This window comes from Calonectris borealis, chromosome 24, assembly GCF_964195595.1.
Source record: "Calonectris borealis chromosome 24, bCalBor7.hap1.2, whole genome shotgun sequence".
In the NCBI taxonomy this organism is placed as follows: Eukaryota; Metazoa; Chordata; class Aves; order Procellariiformes; family Procellariidae; genus Calonectris; species Calonectris borealis.
Window position 1 is genome coordinate 1031414 of NC_134335.1, and position 22993 is coordinate 1054406.

General features: G+C 59.0%; 2 protein-coding genes across 11 annotated transcripts; both read right to left on the reverse strand.

Annotated features, from left to right (window-relative positions):
• Nucleotides 1-3675: 3675 nt before the first annotated feature.
• Nucleotides 3676-18279, reverse strand: BUD13 (BUD13 spliceosome associated protein). 9 transcript variants are annotated; one of them, XR_012677132.1, is made up of 14 exons: nucleotides 18061-18279; nucleotides 17685-17775; nucleotides 17064-17148; nucleotides 16826-16883; nucleotides 15362-16116; nucleotides 14608-14915; nucleotides 14135-14243; nucleotides 13464-13602; nucleotides 12949-13133; nucleotides 12478-12559; nucleotides 11627-12048; nucleotides 6951-7150; nucleotides 5605-5845; nucleotides 3676-4812 (listed from the first exon to the last, which is right to left on the reverse strand). XR_012677132.1 is itself a non-coding variant. In XM_075172809.1 (12 exons), the coding sequence occupies exons 1-12, from the start codon at nucleotides 18189-18191 to the stop codon at nucleotides 11955-11957; spliced, it is 1998 nt and encodes a 665-aa protein (XP_075028910.1). In that variant the 5' UTR covers nucleotides 18192-18279; the 3' UTR covers nucleotides 10517-11954. The 9 variants fall into 9 exon arrangements, 4 of the variants coding, with proteins under 4 accessions (XP_075028910.1, XP_075028911.1, XP_075028909.1 ...); XR_012677131.1 differs by having other exon boundaries at nucleotides 6951-7153; XR_012677133.1 differs by having other exon boundaries at nucleotides 5605-5861; nucleotides 6951-7153.
• Nucleotides 18280-18297: 18 nt separating this feature from the next.
• On the reverse strand, nucleotides 18298-22926 carry ZPR1 (ZPR1 zinc finger). 2 transcript variants are annotated; one of them, XM_075172812.1, is made up of 14 exons: nucleotides 22760-22926; nucleotides 22256-22417; nucleotides 21793-21883; nucleotides 21553-21623; nucleotides 21288-21374; nucleotides 21086-21208; nucleotides 20864-20917; nucleotides 20686-20752; nucleotides 20316-20386; nucleotides 19732-19821; nucleotides 19525-19635; nucleotides 19323-19409; nucleotides 18975-19040; nucleotides 18298-18607 (listed from the first exon to the last, which is right to left on the reverse strand). In XM_075172812.1, the coding sequence occupies exons 1-14, from the start codon at nucleotides 22904-22906 to the stop codon at nucleotides 18473-18475; spliced, it is 1362 nt and encodes a 453-aa protein (XP_075028913.1). In that variant the 5' UTR covers nucleotides 22907-22926; the 3' UTR covers nucleotides 18298-18472. The 2 variants fall into 2 exon arrangements, with proteins under 2 accessions (XP_075028913.1, XP_075028914.1); XM_075172813.1 differs by having other exon boundaries at nucleotides 22256-22391; nucleotides 22760-22771.
• Between the last annotated feature and the right edge of the window lie 67 nt (nucleotides 22927-22993).

Sequence of the window (22993 nt, forward strand, 5' to 3'; positions counted from 1 at the left end):
GGGCGGGCGCTCCCTTCGCCCGGCTGTGAGCGGGGCCCCAGGAAGGAGAAAGCCGCGGAGGCACCGGGGCACGGCCGTGCAGAGCGGCCTTTGCTGCAGCGGCCGGGCTGCTGAGTGGGCAGGGGCTTTAGCAGCAAGCCACAGTCTTTATCCACACAGGCCGCCCGAGATAACAGCAGCTTTACCGTACCAAGCCCTAAATCCAGCTGAAACGCTACGGCAGAGCAAAGCAGCATTCCCTCTGGCGAGAGAGGGAAAGAGAGCCGCTGCCGAGCCGCCACTGCCCCCCTGCGATGCCCACCCCAGCCTCCCGCAGCCCCCAAGGCTGCTCTTTGCCGCATTATTTCCCAACCGCAAGCCACGCGGCCCCCGCCGGCGTCTGCTGGGACGGGCTGCCGCTTCGGCGAACGTAGGCGGGAGGATAGGGCTCCGTCCGTCGGCAAGCGCCGGCTCCCCGCACCGGGCACCTGCTGGCTCTTCGCAGGCAGCCAGATGGTGCAGCCTCGAAGCGCTCGCCACAGACGTGCGCACCCACAAAACGGCCAGATTTCCCTCCCGTGAGCTGGGAGATTAGAAATAAAGCTCCTCGCCAATTAATTAGTAATTATTTGTTTGAAAGATAAACATGCCGGTAAATAAAAGTTGTTGCAAGGCAGAGTGACGCTCAGTGGGCGCGGGGGAAAGCAGTGGCTGCGTCCGCAGCGGGGGGAGAAGGGCTGTCACCCATCGGGTGCTCGAGCGAGTCCCGTCCCCACGGTGTCCCCTCCCTCGGTGCCTCCTGGCCAACGGAGGGTCCCCGGTTGCACCGTGGCCCCTCTTACGGTCTCGGTGAGCCAGCGTGCATGGTTGCCGCTGCTCCGCGGGGATAGCGGGGGGTGGCCACCGCGGTGTGCCGGAGACAGCCGTGCCCCTGGCCACGCTACCACTGCGAAGAGGAATAAAACATGAGCGACAGAAAGAAACGTTCATTTGAGCCAGGGAGAAAATATAAATACTCAACGGCCCCAAGACCCCGCTGCCTAACCCTGCTCCGAGCCAGCGCAACAGAGCTCCGAGGAGGAGCGCGGCACAAGCTGCCGAGGCACGGGGGGCTGAAAGCTGGCACATCCGAACCGGCAAACCCAGGGACCGCAGGAAGCTGCAGAAGGGGTTTGTAAAGTGATTTGTCAACTGACAAGCAAAAATATATTAGCAATTTAGGATCATGATTTGCCTGCAACTTTTTAATCCTTGCGATGTTGTTCAATAGATTAAAGTGTCAGCTTTGATCCATACATTTGGATGGAAACATAAATAGTGCCAGCGCTTATCCTCCTGGCACCGATGGTGCCCGGCCGTGCCCGCCCCGCCCCGCAAACCCCACGCCGGGTCTGCAGGGACCATTTGCCATCCGCTCTCCTTTGCAGCCCCTTTCGGGCCGCTCCTCGTCCAGCTGATGTGACCGCTGCTCACAGGGTTGTGTCGGCGTGGGAGGAGGCGGCCGCCGCCGCAGAGCGTGCGAAGGAGCAGGATTTGGGCGGTAATCCCCTCTTATCCTCCCTGCACGCTCGGCTGACCACGTCAGCCCCCTCCGCTGCCGGGCTTCTCACCTCCCAGCCCGGCCGTCGGAGCAGACGCTGTGGAGCGGGGCTGCGAGCGCAGGCGATGGAGGCTTCCCTCTGCTCCTGGGAGCTGCTGCTCACCCGCTTCGGTCCCTCCGCCCTGCAGCCGCGGCCCAGGCAGAGGCGGCAGCTGCCCCGCAGCATCAGCACGGGCTGCGGCCAGGGCGCTAGAAAGCCTCCTGCGGGCAGCACTGGCAAGAGCCAGCCCCCCTTTGTCTGTGGCGCAAGCCCCCGGGAGCAGGCAGGGGGGAGCAGCGGGGTGAAGGCCCTGGGCAGCACCAAGGCGAGAGGCAGAGAAGGTCCCTGGCAGGCAGCAGGCGGGCAGCGCTAGACAATGCCCCGGAAAGGTGAGGCTAGCAGGGCGAGACGCGGAATTACGCTGACGTTTTATCTAGGGGAAAGGGGGATGGACCTGCCAATGCCTTAATTCTGGTCTAAAAGGGGGGGCTGGGCCGGGGAGTGCTGGGGGGCTCCTGTCTGCGCGGCTCAGGTGGAGACTCCGGCAGCAAACGGATGCACCTGGGGTGGGGGATGCGGCAGGCCCGTTCCCACCCGCAGCCGCGCGGGACCTGCCCCGTGCGGTGCTGCCAGCCCAGCACCTGCTCCTGAAACAATAAGCAGAAATCAATGTTCTGGGTAATTTTATGATGCAGAAATATGCAGCATAATTCAATTTTCAGCAAGGGAAACAAATGAAGCTCTGCTTGCTCCCGTCTCGTTTCTTCCCCTCCTTCCCACCCTCATTTGGTACCGCTCCATGTGGCAACATCAAACGATCTTTGCATATTTCAGCTCCTGTAAAATATTTATATTATAACGCGAGGAAGGAAATCGGTCGCTTCCAAGCCACGTAAACATATGCCTTCTAACAGCTGGATCCCTGGCAGCGCTCGCCAGGCGAGGAAGCGGCTGCGCGCCTGCCGCGCTCCCGGGTATCGAAAACGCGGGGCGGCCGCGCATCACCGGGCAGGGCGGGGCAGGAGCGGAGGCGCTCCAGCCCCGGGGCCGCGGCGGCAGGGCGCCGCTCGCCCCGGCCGCGGCAGCTGCCGTGGCCCTGCCCTCCCCGGCTCCGGCAAAGAGCCCTGCTGAAGCCCCCCGAAGAGCGAGGGGAGGGCGAGGGCCTGCCCTCCGCCTGGACAAGGCGGCGGCGCTGCCTCCAGCCGACTGGAGATTAATCGAGGGCTGCCATTAAAATGTCACCGAGAAAATTATTAAGTTAAGGTAAACCACTTCCACGCGTCAAAAGCAAAGGCAATCAGTCCCAGGCATGTCCCCCTAGGAAATTATGTGGAGTAATTAATCAAAAAGCTAATGAGAAATGTGTTTTCTTTCCCAGCCTAACACCACATCATATTCTTATTAGCCAAGGTTATTACAATAGTAATCATGCATGCTCCGAGTTCAAATTGGGTTTTTTTGCTCCACTGCCACCAATTTAGAAAGCCATTAATGGAAGAGATAAACCCCGATACACAAACCAGCCCTTTGTGTTTGTTCACCTGGCGCGCGATAATCGCCGCACGCGACCTGCACCCCACCGACACATGTTCGCCGTCACCCAGTGACGGGCCACCCCTGCCCGCTGCCCGGCCGGCACCGCCGGGCCCGCGGGAACGCTCCTCCGGCGGGAGCTGCTGGGGGAGGCTGCCGGCTCCCCGGCCTCCCCCGCTCCGCTCTTCCAGCCCTTGCCCGGGCTGGAAATAAACGCCCAAGCTTCAGCGGATTTCCTCGCCGCGCACAGGGACGGGGAGCGGCGCGGTCCGCGAGCGCTCGGTCCTGGCAGCAGCTCGGCAGAGCCGCTGGATGCTCGCCGCTCCAGCAAGTCTGCCCCGTTTGTTTGGATGCCTGGAAGTGGGATCGGACCTGTTCCGTAAATCTGGCTCTAAGTGGGTAATTTGCTCGGTAGGATGGGCTCCCCCCCACCTCGGGGAGCAGCCATCTGCCAATCTCTCCAGCCCCAAAGTGCAGAGTCAGCAGCCCGGCGAAGGGAAAACATCGCTGCTTGATATGCAGCATTAAATAATTCAGGCCCCTACAGAGAGACCGGGGAGAAGAATGAGTCTGACAAAAAATATAAAGGTTTCCTACGCCATGTTAAAAATGCATTGACCTGATTAGCTCGCCGGAGGGATGCTGCGCCACAGTAGAGCAGCGCAGGGAAACTCGGTCTCGCAGCGACAGCAGTGCAGAGAGGACCTCAGCGGGGCAAAGAAAGCTCTCCAGCGCGCAGGAGCACCTTCTCCTCTCCTTTTTTGGGCGTTTTCTTGCGGAATCTGTTTTTCTTGCTTGCACATAGGCGGCGCGTTGGAGGTCTTGCTGCAAAAGGGCGTCCCCTTGCCCAGGAGACATCTCGCACCTTCCCTTCGCAGCTCCGCTGGCCGCCCCCCTCGGGGCTCCGTGTGCAAGAGCCGAGGGGCCGGAGCCCCCCTCCCGCCCGGCCCAGGGGACCACGCTGCCGACGAGGGCAGATGCTCTGCCCCAAGCCGCCCAGCTCCGAGCCTCCCTGCACAGCTCGCCCCCCTGCCGGCGCCGCCGCTTAGGAAGCCGGCGCGATCTCTCCAGGATGTTCGGCGGCTCCGGCTTTGATGTGCGGATTAACGAGAACCGACGCCGCTGGCGCAAAGCCTTCAGAAGCCCGAAGGCAGGGCCCGGGGCAAGGCTGGAGGGGACGACACTCTCTGCGCGCTCCCTTTGATCGCGCTGTGCTCAGCTTTGCCTCCAGCAGCGGGGCCGGGAGCCGCGACTTTGCGGGGTGGTGGCAGAGAAAGTCCGGTTGCCCGGGGCTGGCTGGCTTCACCTGGGCACCATTGCTGGGGCTGGCTTTGCAAGGGCACGCTGGCACGTCAGCCCACGCAGACACCGAGATCCGAGCGAGAGGCAGGACTTGGGGTGCCGCGGGAGCCCAGGCTGCAGCCACCCGACGCCGCTTCCATGCTCGCGGCTGGCTCCCTTCTCCTGCCGCCCAGCCGCGGCGCTGGTGAAGGTCGCGGACGCTCACCTGCGGCGCTGGAGCGGCACCGGCCGAGAAAGGGATGCAGCGTCCCCACGTCCTCTGCCCGCTGCCTGGGCCCTGCTCTGCTCCTCCGGGCTAGAGACCTCGTGGCGCGGCGCTTGAGCAGGGCTGGATTTGGCCAACGCCCCGGCACAGCACGCTCGCTCGCTCCGCACAGCGCTCGCAGGGGAGCCGGGGCTGCAGCGCACTCGGGTGCACCTGGAGAGAGAAAACAACAACGTCGCCATCAAAACGCCCCAAAGAGGAGCCGACGCAGCGTAATAAACTCCCTCCTAACCTGCTAACTCAACCGCCTCCAGGCGCAACGCTCCCTGGCACCCCAACAGGCACGCGAGGAGCGCAGCCAGGGCAAGAGCGGGACGAGGAAGGTTGCAGCGCGCGCAGCAGCCGAGCGCCTCTAATCCCCCCCTGCGGCGGGGGTCCCTTCTGCCAGCCCGGGGCTCTCCGCAGCCCCCAGCATGTCCTCATCAGGGGCCGCGGCAGCGAGGTGGGAGCCCCTGCGCCCAGCACCCGCAGCGCTCAGCAGCCGGGGCCCCTCTCTGCATTAAGACCTTTAAGAAGAAATCTATTAGCTAGTAATTGCACGCAGGCTAGAACACTACAGTTTTATTACGGCTATAAAGTACTCCGCAATTATAACCTGTGATTCCTGCTGTAGGGTGTTTACTGTTAGAGCAACACCTGATTTACAGCACCGCACCGGGGCCGGAGGTGCCGAGCGGGCAGAGGGTCCTGCCCAGGCGCTGCTCCCGGCCACCGCTGCCGGCACCCCCAGAGCAGCCGAGGCCGCCAGGGACGTGGTCGTGGGCTTCGCACCCGAGGGATTACAGCCGGGAGCCAAGGGGGGTCCTGCAGGGCGCGGGGAGGGGGGAAGGCAGAGCCTGGCGGGAGCAGGACCGGCTCTCGCTCCCCGGCACTCGAAGGTCGCCCTCGCTCCTTGGGGTCCTGCTGCCCCCGGCCCCAAAGCCTCGGCCCCGCCGCCGTCCTCACCTCCTCCGCGTGAACGGGAGCCCGGGCTGGAGGGCCGCGGGTCGGGCTGCCTTGGCTGACGAAGTTACCATTTCTGCGGTTCCTCCGAAATGAATATGGATGCACATCTGCCTCCGCTTGGGTGTAACAAATTGTTAGAGACTGTGTTCAATTATCCCGAAACCGTGTCCACCGCTGACATCCCAACCACCCTGGGCACGGACCGGTTGTGGCCCGGAGCTGCCGGGGGACCTTTCATCGCCTGGAAGAAAGAAATGCTGCAGACTTTTATCTCCACAATACTGACGAAAAATTAAAGTCCTCCGCAGCCTCCTTCTCCTGGAGAGGACGAGCGGCCATTCTGCTCATGGCGCTGTCCCCGGGGGTGGCAGCAGGGCCTGGGGGAAACTGAGGCACGGGAAACCTCCCACGGCCCGCGTGCGCAGCGGAGCGGCGCCCAAACCGCGAGCCCGATTACTCGGTGCCTCGCTCTCACCACCAGATAACACATCTAAGATGTGTTTATTTCCATCCAGGCTGCTTTTTAATTTGATTATTTATCTCCCGTTTAGCCTTTGACAGATCAAAGGCTCAGCGGAGGGGAAGCGGAGCTGGGCTGCGCATGAAAATGAGCCTCGATACATAATTAATTAACATAAAACAGTTTCATTAGGAGACGGTGTTACACGGCTGTTTGTCTTCAAAGTTTAAGCTGCGTAAAGAGCGCGAGGGAAAACGCCTCTCCCCCCCCGGGCGGGGGGAGCCCCGAGCCCGGCATCGCCCGCGCCAGCCCCGGTCCCGCCGGCGGCCGCCCCAGCTCCTCCCGGGGGAGCCGGCGAGGGGCCAGAGCGTGGCCCCCTCTTCCTTAATCACGTGCAACGTCTCCTGCCCTTGATTATTAATCTGTTTTTAATTCTATTACGAGATGGCCAGGAGAAAGAGTATCAATTTTAGATTAACAAGGTTATTAGCACTTAATTATGTGAGGTGTCTTTGTAATTGAAAAGGAAAAGAGGAAGCGCCATAAATATCCCCGGCCCCGGAGCTCCTGGGGCTTTGCGGGTGGCTCTTTATTCACGAGGCTGTGGAACCATAAATATTAAATATCTTGTGAAAAAAATTACGAGGCAGAGAGAGGATGCCCTCTGGATATTCCAGCACCGAATGTTCTTGCATTTACAAATATTCATTAACTGGGAACTGCAAAGTTATTTCCACCAAGACTCGGCGAACGAGAGAGAGAGAGAGAGAGAGGTTATTTAAAAAAATAGAGTCTAGAGTAAATATTATTAGTAATTTTTATCTCTGCGTGTCCCTAATTATTCCATAATTAGGGAAAGCGCACATATGCATATACAATCACTAACCTGTCAGTCTCGGGGATTTTCGTTCCCGGCCCCGCTGCGGGACGGAGCCGCCGGAGAAAGCGCTTTCCCCCAGACCGAAGCGGGGCCGCCAGGGCCCGGGGGGACCCCGCCGCGGCACCATCCCCCGGCGCTCCCCGCCGAAAGCCCAGGACGGTTTCCGCAGCCATCGGGCTCTGCCGAGCACCCGCGACTCGGAGCCGCTGCTGGTTAGAGAAAAATTAAAGTGACAAACCTCGGGCTCTTTTTAATTAAAAAATAAGAGGAGATCTCAGCAGGAAACTAGTACAAAAACGTGCCGCTTGCCAGAACGCGCTTTGCTGGAGCTATTAAAGAAACCCGACCGAGAGCCCGGTAGTGGGGAGACGCCGCCTGCATCCCCACCGGGACAGAGGTGGCAGGACAGACGCAGGGCGGCCGCGGCGCGGCTGAACCCGGCAGCCCTCGCCACCCACCTCTCCGGCCAGCCCCGCGCGCCCACCGCCACGGGCAAACCCTCCCGCCGGCGGGCAGGGGTCGTGGGGGGCAGGCGGTGTCACACACCGGGATTAAGCTCTTAATCTTAACTAAAGGCGTACCGATGAGCTCATCAATAAAAATCTAATTATTATGCGTGAGGCCGAGCTTAATTGCTTGTCCTTGACATGAATAATGCACCACGTAAGCCTATTAGCCAGTGTAAGCCTATTATTATTATTATCGTGCTCACTGTCAAAAGTATAAAAGTAAAACAGTCGAACAGGGGGAAAAAGTAATGTTGTGCAATTAGCAGCAAAATGCCAGACAAATAAGCTCATTAATTGTTCGAGGGAGCAAGCTCCGCCAGTCGTTAGCAAGCGCCCATTTGGGGGCTGGTCGGGGTGAAGCCTGCCCTGCCTGCCGGGACGCGGGTGCCGCCGGGAGGGACAGGCAGACAGTGGCAGGGGCACGTGCTGGTCCAAAAAGGAGGAAACCGGCTCCAAAAGCGGCGTCTCCGCAAAGCAACGGAGTTTAAAGGCGGGAGCCGGACTCGAAGTTCAAGCTCGGTGCCGGCAGCCAGAGCGCCCGGGCGGCACCCCTCTCCCATCGCCCGAAACCGGGCACCGGCCCGCGCCGACCCTCGACCTCCCCCCAGACGCCACTCGGCTCCTTCGCATCGTTTGCTAATTAAATCCCGCTAATGAGAAAATCAGGATGCGGGAGCTGGCTGAGCAACGCTGCCTCCTGCGCACGCACTCCTCCCGGACTTATCACTAGTCACAGGATGTTTACAATAATTTTTAATTTGCGCAATTATTAATCATTTTTCTATCTGCCTAATTTGCATAATAATTACTCTGCTCGGTGTTTGCCATGACTGTGAATGACAGTGTTTTAAATTAAATTAAGATTTTAATATTCATTTTTTTTGGTTAAAGCTAATCAAAGTTGCTGCTCGATGCCAAGACCGGGGCTGCTGCCCTTCCAGAAACACTAATAAAGAGATCCGCTTCCCGGTGTCACTCGCTTTATCTCCATCACCCCTCTCATCCCAGGGGATCCCGCAGCATTTTCCAATTGCTCTGCTGCCAGAACCGCTCAGACGCAGCCGCATCTGGGAGGGGAGAGCTGCGGCGACGCGGGATGCAGACCAAGGGCACCGGGACAAACCGGCCTCCCCGCTTCCCGGCCAGCACACGGGGACGGGATCGGGGAGGGAGGCGTGCGAGGGACGGGAGCTTGCTCAGACCTCGGGCTGGGCGCGACCTTGTCCGTGCCCGGGGGACATGGAGCACAGCCCTGAGGCGCCCTGCGCCGGGCACCCCCGCGCCCTGCCACGCGTGCCCAGGCTGGGGCAGAGCAGGGCAGGGGCACCCCTCCGTCCCCCGGGCACAGCACGGCCGCTGCCAGACTGCCCGCTCCAGGGCAGGACCGGGCTCTCCGGCGCGCGGGCAGCTGGCACTTCCACTGCTGGTCAGGAGCAGGGGCCCTGCCTGCACCAAACCACGCCACCGGCTTGGTTTGCAGGCCCGGCGGGAGAGCCCGCACCCCCCGCAGCACCTACCTACCCCAGCGAGACCCCGGGTTCTCCAGCAGCCGCAGCCAGAGCTCCGCGGGGAGCTGCGGCAGCGCCTCGAGCAAGGTTCTCGGCAAGGTGCCAACACATCTGCGGGTCCTTCTCAGGCTAACGCTGCTCCCGGCATCTTGGCAGACGGGCTCCAGCCACCAGCAGAGGGAAAGGGGCAGCTCTCCCGTCCCCTCGGAAGCTTAAGTGCCATTTCAGATCCCACGTTTTATTAGTCCAGCTGCATCCAGATCAGCCATCCTAATATTTGCTGATTTGCATCGAGGTGACAGCATAGAAGGATGCATATTAAAATGTTATAATTGCATCATCTAAGCTCTCCCATACTCTGTTATTTCGCACAGATATGTTTTACCGAGAAAATACCTGGTAATAACTGAATACTAGATGTATTGCATCAACTCAGTATTGTAACGAACACTGATATGAGGTCCCTCTGGTAGTAATAAAATTAGGTACCTTTATCTAAAATCTTAAAACCGCAGCCTTCAAAACAAGTTGCAAGAGCAGAAGCTTACGCTGTTTTCAGGTACTAAAAAACCGTTGTGCTTAGTGCCAGCATTTAAATGGCTTTGCCTTCCTAAGTAGCAGCTTATATCCCCAACCATCACGCAAGCTAGCCAGCTGCCCTCTTCTGTCGCTCTGCAAGAGAAGCGCGCTCTCACTCAAGCAGGGTGGACGGGAAGGTACAAGCACCTAACCAGGGCAACAACTCTCCACGGCGAGGTGAATTCAGTAATTACACAGTACTTTCTTTTTTTTTTTTTTACATCTCCAGAAATACTCGGATAAGTGAGAGCAGAAATGAGTATGCGTCAAATGCAGCTCCACTCTTCAAGGCTGCAGCTGCCTCAAGTTACAGAAAAAAAAAAATGGGACCTTGGTGTTAGCAGGGGAAAGTACAACTGGAAAATACGCACGACTGACGAGCAGGCTTTCAATACGCCGCAGCAGGCGGCTCTGGACTCTCACTGCTGCCTCACACCATTGCCTCGCGCTCCCAAACCATTTTCCTGCCTGACAGGCTGCAACAGGGCCCACGTCAGCAAAGCCTTCCCGACACCGCCTTTGTGCCCACAAAAGAAATGAGACCGGCTCAGGGTGGTTTCCTTCAGTTTGGCTGTTAATGTAAAAAACCACAGCTCGCTCCCACAAGACCTACAAACGGTTCTCCCTCCCTCTCCCGGCCTCAGTCCCTGGCTGTGAGCAGCGGTCCACGGTTTACGCACTTGCAAGCGGCGACAGAAGAGCATCTGTCCCCAAAGCACGCGGTGAAGCTTCACCGACCACCCCATAAATACAGGCGGGACCGTCAGCGCGGCTGGGGTCCAGTAAGTCCCCACTTGTAGCCTGGATGGTTACCAACAGACTTTGCAAAAGACGTTAGCCACGCACAATTTGTTTGGCAGGGGTAACCGCAGACGGCGATGGCCGCAGCAGACGTTATATCCGATCCTTTTACCGGCAGGCTGGCAATTATTTATCCTCCTTGTCCCCGCCTTGGGAAAGACACCACCACGCAAAATCAAGTAAAAAAAGAAAGCTGTTATTTACAAGTGTACACACAGATTCCAGGACTGCTAGAAACATAACACAGTGAATAAAAAACAGGGAAGGAAGCCCCAAGACTCTCCCGCTCCAGAGAAGACTTTGTCATTATACTTCTCGCCCACAGCCCTCCCGGTGCTTGAGAGCCACTGCAAAGAGCAACTCTGACAACTGGCCCCTGACCACCACTGAAGACAAGGCATCTCCATGGCAACTGCCGGCTGCATTTAATACATGCTCCCTGGGACCTCAACGAGAACAACTGTATTTATTTCCACAAGTGCTTTGTCGCGAGCAGGGATTAAGGGAAGCTCTCTGCCTGGCCTCCAGCTGCAAGCCCGACAAATCTGATCACAAGCGCGGGGTTATGCTCCGCGCTGAAGCGAGCCCCCAGGCAGCGGCGCCAGGCAAGTCATCAGCACCACTGCCCAGAGAGAAGCCTGGGGGGACCAATCCGCCACCGCTAGCTACTCCCAAACAGCGGTCAGGGGAAGCAATTTAAACACCCCCCGTACGTTTACTTCCACAAGAAATTGACCCCCAAAGAGTTGCGGGGGCTCCTGAAGGTTTTGCTGTCAAATACAGCATTGCAGGTCGGTCTCTCGACCTCTTGTAGGAGAGAGCCAGAGTGATCCACAGCAAGCAGCTTCCTGCTCAGGCAGGGCTAGGAGAAGCTGAGCTTTACTGCACGGCAGCGACTCCGTGAACTAGAGGGCACAAGAACTGTAAAACCTTAACAGAAGCCCTCTGGGTGCACTGGGAAGGACGCAGGGAGGATCTGACATCAGCCCGCAGGCAAACCAGCTCGCAGCACTAAGTAGTTGTAGGGCATAGTTGCTCGCTGGAAGAACTCGAACACAACTGAAACGGCAACTGAGTTCTGGCACAGAGCGACCTACTGGACGAGGTTAACTCTCCAAGCCTTCAGCATACTTTTACCATGAAGAAAAACCTGAGATCGAGGACACCTGAAGACTTGTGAACCGCCCTCAGAGGACAAAGCATTTGGCATAAACCAGTTAAGCCTATAGTTTCTACGGTTTGTCAGAAGACAAATAAACGGACCAGAAACCAACGTCTGCAGCACCTTATGAGGGAGCGCCAGAGAGCCGAGGTACTCCTGCAGGCAGCGGCCACCGCACCTCTCTTCCAGGCTCAGCCGCTGCACTGCTCCAAGCGGCACCGCTGCAGCTCTCTGCGCTCGTGCTCTCCGGCTGACAGGAAAATCCTCTTTCGGCAGCTCTCCTCTAAATTCAGCCTTGCCTCTCAGAAGACGGTCCACTGGGACGCTGAAGGCCGAGGAGAGGGCTCGGTCCAGGCAGAGCGAGCCACTCCTCACAGCTCTGGCAGTAGCAGTAGGTGAGCCTCTGTAGCATCAATTCAGGAGCGCTGCTTTGCGTGGTTCTTCATCTCGTCTACATGTCCTCAACGCTCCACTTGTACGCAAGCTCCTGAACTGCCTTCTTGTTGGCTATCCGGACAAAGCGCTGCTGCTCGAATCCGTTGGACCTACAAAGTAATACCGAGAAGACCACGGGCTGCTGCGCAGAAGCTCTTCTGAAGCAATGAAACTTTTTAGAGACATTACGAGTTTTCCCCTACTTCTACTCTGGCTCAGTTTCCACCTCAACCTGTGGTTAACAACAGTTAGCGTCTCCGAAGCGAGTTCAGTCACCTTCACCCTGAGGATGAGCGGGTCTCTCCCTGCCTGCTGCCGGGCGTTCGCACTGCAGAAGCTACTCACCCCCTTGGTAACAGCACCAGCCTTGCTCCCTTCTGTCCCGGACAAGCACGTACTCATCGCCCGTTTGTAACTTAACACATCCCACCTTACCATGGCTAACGATCTCATCCATCTGAGAACTGGGAACCTTTACACTGTGAACTCTTTGAATTTCTACTATTATTCTACCACATCACTGTATCAGGAACACGTACCTGTCCACACCATCCCAGCGATGCCCGGGCCATATATTAAATCTGTTGAGTGGAGGTGCTGGTCCGTTGTACCTAGGTTTTTCTAGGAACAGAAAGAGCAATACAGACGTTTACCACTTGAGCGCAATCATGCGGTCACATCGTCATCAACCTGAGAGGTATACACAGGCATAGCGCACAGGCTGCTTAACGCCAACTACAGCTCGCAGAGGAAACTTCCAAAGAGACGCTTCATCAAACTGGAGTCTTGATTTTTAAGTCACCAGATCCTGCTCCCTAAGCTAACAAATAATAGTAACCGTTACTGGTAACAAGCCAATAACAGCAAGTACTGCCTCTACGCCGACTCCCGAGAAGCAGTCCTCTAGGACCAAGCTGCTCTGGCAGTCTTAGGCTATTTGTTTAACAGCAGCTGCACTCCTATGCTGCTGGGGCCTCAAACCAGGCACTGGGGTAACTCAACATCCAAACCTTTCTTTTCCTTGTTCTCTTTGGCCTTCCTTTTTTTGATGAAGTCAGCCATGGGGTCTCCTTCTCTCTCTTGCTCTCTCAGCATTCGATCCAGATCCTGGTCATCAATATAACGGGCCAACGGCTTCTGCATCTCTTTTATTGCATCTTCCACGTTCTGCTGCTGTTGCCTCCCCTGCGCTAGCCTGAAAACAAACACAAAGTGTCACTCCAAACCCAAGCAATCGTCTACCGTGACTTGCTCAATTTGCAGGACTGACCACAGTCCTGAACCTCCACTGCGCGCGCAGCGTTCCCAACGCGCACCCAGCGACGGAGGGAATGACGGAGGGGGTCTCCAGGACGCGCGGAACACGTGCTCTCCCGGTCCCAGGCTCAAACTCAGAACGAAGTGACAGGCCACCAATGCCACCACTGGAAGCGGTATGGAACTGGGCTAAGAAGCAGGGAGCGGAGAGTCCTAAGCTGTGACGCGAGGCCCAGAGACCATGCCGGGGAGCTCTGGAGAACCTTACCCTTTACCCCATCTGGCGTATTGCTCGTCTCTCTCGGACTTCGCTTCAGCTTTCTGCCTCTGCTCCAGCCGCTCCTGCGCGAGGTCCCTCTTGCGGCCCGACTTGTCTCGGAAGACGGTCTCAGAGTGTCGGGATTCCTCTGGAGGGAGCAGACGCCTCAAGTCACGCGTTTTGGAACATTTCGCCGCCTCCAGACAATTCGGTGACTAACTGCGACTCTGAAGGTCCCTTCCAACCCAAACTATTCTATGATTCTATCGCAACATTTTTTCCTTTTGCTTGTTCTAGCCTCTGAAAGAGCTTGTCACCCAAACCCAGGCAGGATCACAGCTCTTGCTTTTAGCTGCTGCCCCAGACAGCCACGCTCGTACCCTGAGCTCTCTGAGTATCAGCCTGCTTCTTCAGACGTGCAGATGGGGCAGACAGAGAAAAAGCCTCTCACCCTCCCTATGATTTCACTGGCATTGCTTTGAAATCGCCGTTTGTAAATCTTTTATTTCAGAGGCTCGGTGACCCTACCCAAGGAATCCATCAGCACGTCTAGATGCTGCTCCACAGGGATGCTCTCCATCAGCACCCTAACACCAGGGCCTGATACAGCATCGAGGGACAGCTGAAAGCAGAGAAAGAAAAAGCGAGCTGGTGCTCATGCAGTGTTTTTTCACCCCTACCTTCCAAGTGCTTATTATTTCTCTCATGCCTCCTGAGCTCCTGCTGTTCCCTCCGCAGCACATCAGCTGACACCAAGCCAGCCTTGACCCCAGAAAACATCACGTTTGCCTGCAAATCAAACAAAAAAACTCATTTACTGCTAGCGGAGAGCTGTCCAGCGATCCAGAGGCGTAATGAGGGGACGGCCCGAAATCAAGAGAGACGCGTCAGCAGAGACAGCCACGTTACAAAGCCGCTTCGCCGGCACCCTCGCGAACGGCTTCCCCAGCCCTCCCGAAAGAGAGCGGACTGAGGCAGAGCTCCTCTCTCACGCCTACCTCATGCCTTGCTTATTGCAAGCAGAGGGTCTGGCTCGGCCGCGTGCATGAGATATATGACATTTCTACTCCACAACTGGTAAGTTGTCGGACTTTTACAGTTTTCTATCACCAGGAAGTCATCGAGAGCTTAAATGGAAAGATGAAACGTTTACCTTCTTGGGAGATCCCTTAGCGTCACGGTGGCGATGAGGTGAGAGGTCAGGGGGACTCCTTGAACTGTGCTGATCCTTCCCGGCTGGCAGAGTCCGTCGTGGAGGAGATAAATCAGAGTCTGAAGACTTGCTCTGATTCTGTTTGAGCGGACCACGCTTAGGGGAATCGCTGCGTACACGGCCCAGCCTGCGGTCTGCATCAGAGACGTTCCGGGTACCCCTCCGCGGAGATGGAGAGTCAGAGTCGTGCCTCAGGCACCTCTGAGGCGAGGGCACCTGCCTAAGCTTTTTCGTGGCTGGAGAAGCACCTGCCGTAAAGACATAAACTAACTAAAAATCACAGAATTAGTCCCACGGAAGGACTGAACGTGGTGGCGCATGAGGTTAACTCCTACAGAAATCAAGGCCTTAAGAGATGACAAGCTGTAGGGAAAAGACAAGTATGAGACCAGAGTCTGAATTTTCTTCCTTCTGAACGTGTACTGCCTGGAGACTGGGTTTAAACTCTGTTTTCCTTTCGGACATGTTGAAGCCTTAGCCAGTGACTCTTAGATTAACACTAGTCCAGCTGACAGAAAAATAGGATTACAAGAACTAGCTGTACCAACAGAAATCACAACCTATCCGCTACCACTCCAGGACTGTAGACTACTAATTCCACGCCACTCACCTCTCAGGAGCGTGCAAACACGATCCCAGAGCGGGCAGCCAGCAAAGCACAGGGCAGCCAGAACGCACTCTTACGCACGCTCACCTTTTGTTCTGCTCTGCTTTTTCAGACTAGGCGACCCGGTCCTCTTTCTCCGAGGCGGTGACGAATCTGGGTCGGAATCGTACCTCTTCTTCCGTGGAGGGGACAGATCTGGAGTAGCCTGACGCTTCGGACGTGACGAGGACTTGTCAGAGACGCCGTGCCTGAGCTGAGATTGCTCTCCTTGGACTCCCCCCGACTGGGACTTGTCTGTGGTTTTGCAGCCCTTTTTCCCCATCGCTGAACTGACTCTCTTTGGAGAGACATCTGGGGAGTCGTGACGCTGCCGCCTGGGAGGTGACAGGTCAGGGGAGTCGTGACGCTGCCGCCTGGGAGGTGACAGGTCAGGGGAGTCGTGACGCTGCCGCCTGGGAGGTGACAGGTCAGGGGAGTCGTGACGCTGTCGCCTGGGAGGTGACAGGTCAGGGGAGTCGTGACGCTGTCGCCTTGGGGGAGAGAGGTCCGGGGAGCCATTGTGCTTCCTTCTTGGTGGCGAGAGGTCTGGGGAGTCATGGCGCTGTCGCCTGGGAGGTGACAGGTCTGGAGAGTCGTGGCGCTTCCTTCTCGGCGGGGAGAGGTCTGGGGAGTCGTGGCGCTGTCGCCTGGGAGGCACAAAATTGGGGGAATTGTTTCTCTCCCGCCTGGGAGGGGACAGATCCGGGGAGTCGTGGCGCTGTTGCCCCGGAGGTGATTTGTCCGGGGAGTCGTGCCGCAGTCTCCTTGGCGGCGAGCTGTCCGGGGAGTCGTGGCGCTGCCGCCTGGGAGGGGAGGAGAAGGTGAACATGAGAGTTAGATTTTTGTTTGTTTTGCTGTCTCTCCAGACCAAAACCAAAAACCAAGCGGGACCTGTAGAGCTAGCAGTAGGGGTCAAGGATGAAAACAGCTTTCTGAGTGTGAATTGATACTTGATTCTGCACTTCCCTGTAGTAACCTGCATCACGGAGCCACAGACTTCCCAAAGTAGATCCCAAAACCCTCCGAGACAACCTGGATCACAGGAAAGCTGTCATTTTACAGTCTCCAGGGACCCTTGCGACACTCAGACTACAAAACCCGTTTTGTGCCCTCGTATAATCATCTTCTCACAAGGAAATGCCCCATCAGGGTCTCTCAGAGAGTCTGGACGCTGTGCGACCCTAGAACATCCCGCAGATGCTTTCAGAAAAGAGGCTTCTTGTACCACCACCATCTTCACCACGTTTCAGATCTATAGCGAGTAATCACCCAGATTTCTCTGATGCCGTCAGAGGACTGCGGGACATATCCGCGTATCATGCGGAAACCTAGACGGCATGCTGCCTGCCAGCCCCACCCCCAAGGCCGAGGTTATTCAACAGCGGAAAAGGAATCCCTGCGTATGCCCTTTCTCGCATTTCACAGCAAAGCACCTGGACACTGCAGAACGAGACAAGACGATACGAGAAAATGAGTTAACCGACAAAAGAATTTCCAGTTGGAGCCCCGTACCTCATGGTAGATTTGGCAGGTATTGAAATATCTGAACTTTGCGAGTCTTCGTTCTGGTCTAAAAAAAAAAAAAAGCAATCAGAAAGTCACCGTCGTTAGGGTTCTCCCCAGTTCATGATCCCTTCAGCATTTCAAGATTTTTTTTTTTTTTTAAAACTAGTATTATTTTTAACTTGCAAAGGCATTGTTCAGAGCAGTTAAACATCCAGGGAGAGAGGGTGGAAAGGTCTGGTCTCACCTCCTAAAAGTTTCCATTTAGTATTTGTTCGGAACTCCTCCATGAGCTTCACTTCATCTGGACGCTCGTCAATAAATTCTGCCACCTGAAGATAAAACACCAGAGTAAACAACGTGGCTTTAAAGAAAAAGAAAGAAAGGATTTCTACTCTCTAACACAAATAATTAAGCCTGATTGCACTGACAGGCAACTGATTTAGCTGCCTTCCGACGGGCGGATCGCCAAACAACTTCCCAAAGCCTTCGCCTTCAATGTCTACCTCTTCGCCGCCAGGGTTTCCAGCCCGTGCCACAAGCCACGCTGCAGCGGCCAGCAGGCTCCGGCAATCGCAGAGTCACCTCCTGCCTCGTCTCCGGCGCCTGTTTTAAAGCCGCGACAACCACCCCACTGGCCCTGCCGCGTGCTTCCAGCCCTTGCGAAGATGCGAATACGTAAAGAACAGGCTGCTTTTACCTGCAGGGGGCTGATTCAAGCCCCTTGTGCTTAGCCCCGGAAAACTCACCCACCCCTGCTGCCGAAGAGGAGGCAGCGAGAAAGGGTCCAGCGAGCGCTTCCCAAAGAGAGGGGGGGGCGGCCCGTGAGGGGAATGAAAGCGGTTTGTGACGTAACCCCCCCGCTCACCACGGGCATGTCCCCTTCGTCCTCCTCCTCCTCCTTCTCCGGGACAGCGGCAATGCTATTCCAGCTGACGTCGTCGTCCACGATCCGCATCCTGGGAGCGGGGAGAGGGGCCCTGCCGTCAGGCCGCCAGCAAGGGGGGGACCCGCCCGACTGCTGCCGCCCGGCCCGCGGGCGGGCACGGCAACGGGGGACTTGTGGCCCGGGGGGACCCTGGGGAGCGTCCCGGCCCCGCGGGACGAGGATAAGGGGCTCGCAGGGGGGTCCGGGCGGGCGGGGCCGCGGGGAGCCCCCACGCCGAGGCCCACAGACGGTCGGGCCCGCCGCGGGAGGCCGCGGCTGGCGCTAGGCCGCGCCGTCCCCTCTCCCCGCAACTCACCCGCCTCTGCCGGCGCCGCCCGGCGGCTTCTTCTTGCGGCGGCGACGGGGCTGGGCGGGCTCGGCGGCGGCCGGCCCGCTCAGGTACCGCCGCAGGTACTCGGCCTTGGACAGCCCCTGCGCCGCCATCATGCCGCCCCGCCGGAAGGGACGGCGAGCGCGGAGGGACAGGCGGCGGCGGCGCGCGGGGGCGGCGCCAGGGCGGGCGGTGGGCGGGCGCAGCAGCGGGCAGACACCGTGCCGCCATTGAACACCTTTTATTTGGGGGTGGCAGCCCCGAGAGCCCCAGACCCGCGGTCACACAGCAGCAGCCGCCGGCCTCGGGCTGGAGCGGCTTCCCCGGGAAGGGGAGAGGGGCCCCGGCCCCAAACGAGTCCCGGTCCCCAGAGCCGCCGGGGTCCGGCTGCGCCCGGCTACCGGCCCGAGGCTCCCTCTGCCTCGTAGCCCTCCGTCCTCATGTCGTTCAGGCCCAGGTCTTCGTTCTGCTCAAACGTACGCTGGTAGCGCTCCACCTTCAGCTCCGGGTCCTCTTCCGGGGCGTACACGTTCTGCGGGGCGAGAGGGAGGCCTCCTTCACACCCCTCTTCTCAAAGTCTCCTCAGCAGCACCCCAGCAATGGCAAGGGGCTTCGGGCAGGACTCACGCCCCCCGCAAGCCCCCCATCGCCCCACGGAGAGCGCGACCCCCACGTTCCCAGCCCCTAATCCCGGGGAGCAGGCACCGCTCCCCTCTTCCTTCCCACAAAGCCACCAGCAGGTTCCTTCCCCTGGACAGGGCCCTGCAGCGACCCACTCGCTACCAGAGCCCCGAAGGGAACCCTGCCCGCCCACACGCATCAGGGAAATAACGAAGAGAATCCACTCGAACGGCTCAGGAGACCTCAAGGAGTTCATCTCTGAGTGCACAACACCGTACCTGAAGATAGCTGTTGCCTGCAGGGTCATCCATGATGAAGTGAGCCTTCGCCTTTCCCTCTATGATCTGCGGAAAGAGAGCACGTCCAGGCATCAAGGCTCTTGCTGATCCTTCAGCACTTCTGGCAGCAAGACATTCGCAGCACGCTTTAGACAGTTCTAACATTTGCCTCAGTTAAAAACCAGTAGTAGCTTGATAAAACAAGCGAGGACACGGCGGGGCAAGCGTGGAACAGCTAGAAAAGGCAACGCAACACTTGCCGAGGACTTCGCTTAAACCTACTTCATAGCTGCAGCGACAGTGGCGAAAACCACATCGCAGAGCACGGAAGATTAAGAGCGCACTCACCTCATGCAGTTTCCTAATGAACTCTTGCAGCTTTTCCGCTTTGCTGGGCGTAGAGCTGTCCCCCAGCGTGAAGGGGTTTCTCTCAACCTGGAGGAGCAGACCCACTCGCTCAGACAGCTGAGAGACACCCAGCCCCACAGCCAGGCCGCAGAGGGATGCCGAGGGGTCTGAGCTCCACCAGCAGCAGCGCGGGACCGCTCACCAGCTCTCTGATGTCCTTCAGCAGCCCTTCCAGCGTGGTGAATTTCCCCCCCAGCGCTCCCATCCCCAGCTCAAACTCCAGCTCCGGGATCTCCACGCTGCACGTCTCCGACTGCAAGGGCGAGCACCCCGTGAGTCCCCCGGCCGGGCGGCTGGGCCCCACGCGCCCGCCGCAGGAGGACAGGGCGGGTACCCAAAGGCACTGTACCTTTAGGATATCCCTCGTCATGTCGGAAGGGTCTGTAATCCGAAGGGTAATCCTGGTGCCTTGCGGTTCGATTGCTCCTCCGGACTTCACCTAGGAACACCCGGCAGTCAGCTTCACGGACTTTTATGCTTAAATCACGCCAGGATGCCTTAAGAGGGTTTACCCCGGCAGCTCAGAGGCCGCTCCAGGCCCGGGGACAGTGCCTTAACCCGGGGGACTTGAGCAGGAGCCGAGATGGCTGACTTGCACCGAACGGAGCTCTTCAAGGCCAAATTCTCCCCCTTCGCTTGTTTAGGAAGGCAAGTCAGACCCAGCCTGACCTGGCTGCACGTGCCGGCCCCCGCACAGCTCGCATACGGTCCGGCCCCCGCCCAGAAGCAAGGCGGGCAGCTCTACTACACCCAGCGCGACGCACCTCACGCCGCCGCCCATAAATCCGGCCCCCCTGCCAGCCTGGCTTCCCAAAGAGCCGCATTGTGAAGCGGAGGCCGGGGCCTCTGAGAAACACCTACCCACGAAAGCACAGAACACCACTCCCCGTCCCCACCGCCCCCCAAAAAAGGGTCAGTAGTTTTCCAGCTCGCCTCATTTGTCCTGTGCCCACAGGAGTCGCAGTTGGTGGCCATGATAATCACTTCCTTGAAGTGTGGGATTTCTGGAGCAGACGGTCAAGGAACGCTCAACGAAAGGAAAGCCTCAAAGAAGCGGCCTCCGCCCTCTTCACAGCCCCGGTCCTTCCCCAGGTATTGCAGGAGCTCGCTGGCAAGTTGTGAGCGGCACCGAGACGCATTTGCACCCTGACAGGCTCTGCTAGAAATAATTATCCGTGCCCGATGGGCGCAGCAGGAAGAGACCTGGGTCAGCACACAGAGCGCCTCCCGCCCCCACGCCAGCCTCTGTGCAGACCCCCGCAGAGGGCCCCCATCTGCGCCCACGCCCCCACTCAAAGGATACGCACTAACTTCATATTCGTGTTAGCTGGAGCGTTGCACTCGGGGCAGTTGGTGTTGAACTGCAGTACCTGGGTCACAGGAACGGGAGGGAGAATCGGGAAGTCCCGGCCAGCCCAGAAAGCCTGTCCTGGGTGCCAGTCGCCCAGGCACGGCCGCCATTGTGCTACAAAGTCACCCACCTCGTTCCTCAGATCCTCCGCAGAATCAGCCGGCTTCTCATCCGACTCCTCTCCCTGCAAGAGGGGACACCAGAAGCAGCGTTAACTTCTCCTCCTTAATGCAGGGTCTCCCAGAGAGCGCGGGGACGGATCAGCCCTGCTCCCCCAGGCCGAGAGCACGCACGGCCCGCTGGCCTCCTGCGTCGGCAGGCTGACGGCGCAGCACCAGCAGCTCCCCGTTACCTCCAGTCCCAGCATGGCAGCCTGCTGGGGAGTCCTCCTGTAGTGAGTGACCACAAGAGCGTCGTCCTTCTGCGGTGCGCGAGGGTTCTCCACGAAGCTGTTCCCTGAAGGATCGTCTATGATCTAGGGGAGAAGGAAGCCGTAGGAAGCCACCTCGCGCTTCCCCCGGGCAGAAAGGGGCGGCACTCTTGCGCGTACTCACAAAGGTGAAGGAGGAATGTACTTCTTTCAGCTGCTTTAGCTTACGAATGAACTCATCTATTTTACTGGCCACCTCTTCATCCGTCGCCTGCAAAAGAGGACGCCTTTGAGACTGATGCCAGGGGCAGCCCAGAGCTGCAGACCACGCTGACAACAGCACAAGAGCCCGTAACGCTCTTCTGGTCGGCAGCGTGTAATGCCAATAGGCAGAGGATGAACAAAATAAGCATTCGCCAAGCAGGCGTCCCCGAGGAGCTGCCTCTTACCCTGCGGACGGGCTGGTCCTGCTCCAGGCCCGCGACAGCTCTGTCAATTATCCCTTCAATGGTGGTAAGAACTTGAGCAGGAAAGAAAACAGAAGCGACGGCACCGTTAAAGTACGCCACGGCCAGCGCGTACCGATCCCTGGCAGCCTCCCTCCCAAGCTCGTTTGACCCAAGGGAGAGGAGGCCAGGCCCTCAACCGGTGCCCACCGCACCCCCGCCGGGCGCAGGCCGCGTACCCACCTCCCTTCTGGGTGAAAGCAGGGATCTCAAAGTCCAGCTCTGGAATTCGAGCCGTGGCACAGTCGGTCTTCACCACCTCCCTGTTCATGTCCTGCAGACGACAGTCGAGGAGCGGCGTTGGGATCCCAACAGGACCAGGAGCTCCCGCACGCTAAGCCACCGCACTGGGGCACGCAGCGCCCGCCAAAGCGGCAGCGGCAGCTCCGGGCCAGCTTTAGCAGCCTCTCCATTTGCGCACGAGCGCGCCGGGAACACGCACGTTTTGGGCTTTAAACGGTTACTACCAAACAAATAACGCCATTTCTCAAACAGCACAGAAGATAAAGACTTTATTGCTCAAGCAAGGCCAGCTTGTGAGGGACAGAGGGGTGCGCAAGGCACCTGCGCGGCGGCTCCCCGCCGCCCTGGCACACGGGCGGCACCGGCCCCGCGGCTGGGGAAGGAGAGGGGAAGCCCCGCTCACCTGCCGGGAGGTGACAGCCAGGGTGTAGCGCACGCCCTGCTCCTGGATCCTGCCCGCGGACTGGATCTCCGTGTTGGACCAGGAGCAGCTGTGGCAGGCGAAGGAGCTGACGATGATCTCTTTGAAGAAGGGGATCCTGGTGAGCAGGAGCCGCGTCACCCCCTGCGGCAGCGAGGGGCCTCGTGGGAACCCGAGTCCTCAGGGTGCCGTGTTCCTGCCAACGCCGCCCGGGCAGGTCCCCGAGCCCGCCACCCCCCCAAAACCCCCAGCCTCCTCTCACCTCCCAGCAGGCCCGGCCTCTTGCACCCCAGCCCCCCGCTCCAGGGCAAGCCGCGGCCCCCGGCAGGTCCTTCCCCGGCCCTGCCCCTCACTCGCCCCGCCGGCCCCCGTACCCGGAGCCGGCCCCCGACGCCCGGAGGCCGCCGCGGCCCTGCCCCGGCAGGCCCCTGTCCCGTCCCCCCCGCAGGCCCCTGCGGCCCGGGCCCGCCCGCCCGCCCCCCTCACGTTGCGGAAGCAGTTCATGCACAGAGACTCGATCTCGGCCGGCCGCTGCTCGCCGTCCTCGGCGCCGAGGGGCCGGAACAGGGGCGCCGGCGGCCCCCCCGCCGCGGCGGCCGCCGCCGCCGCCTCCACCGCCCCCAGCGCCGACATGCTGCCGCCGCCGCCGGAACCGCGCCCCGCCGCGCCTGCGCGCTGCCGTCACGTGAGGCGGGGCGGTCACGTGAGGGGGGCGGTCAC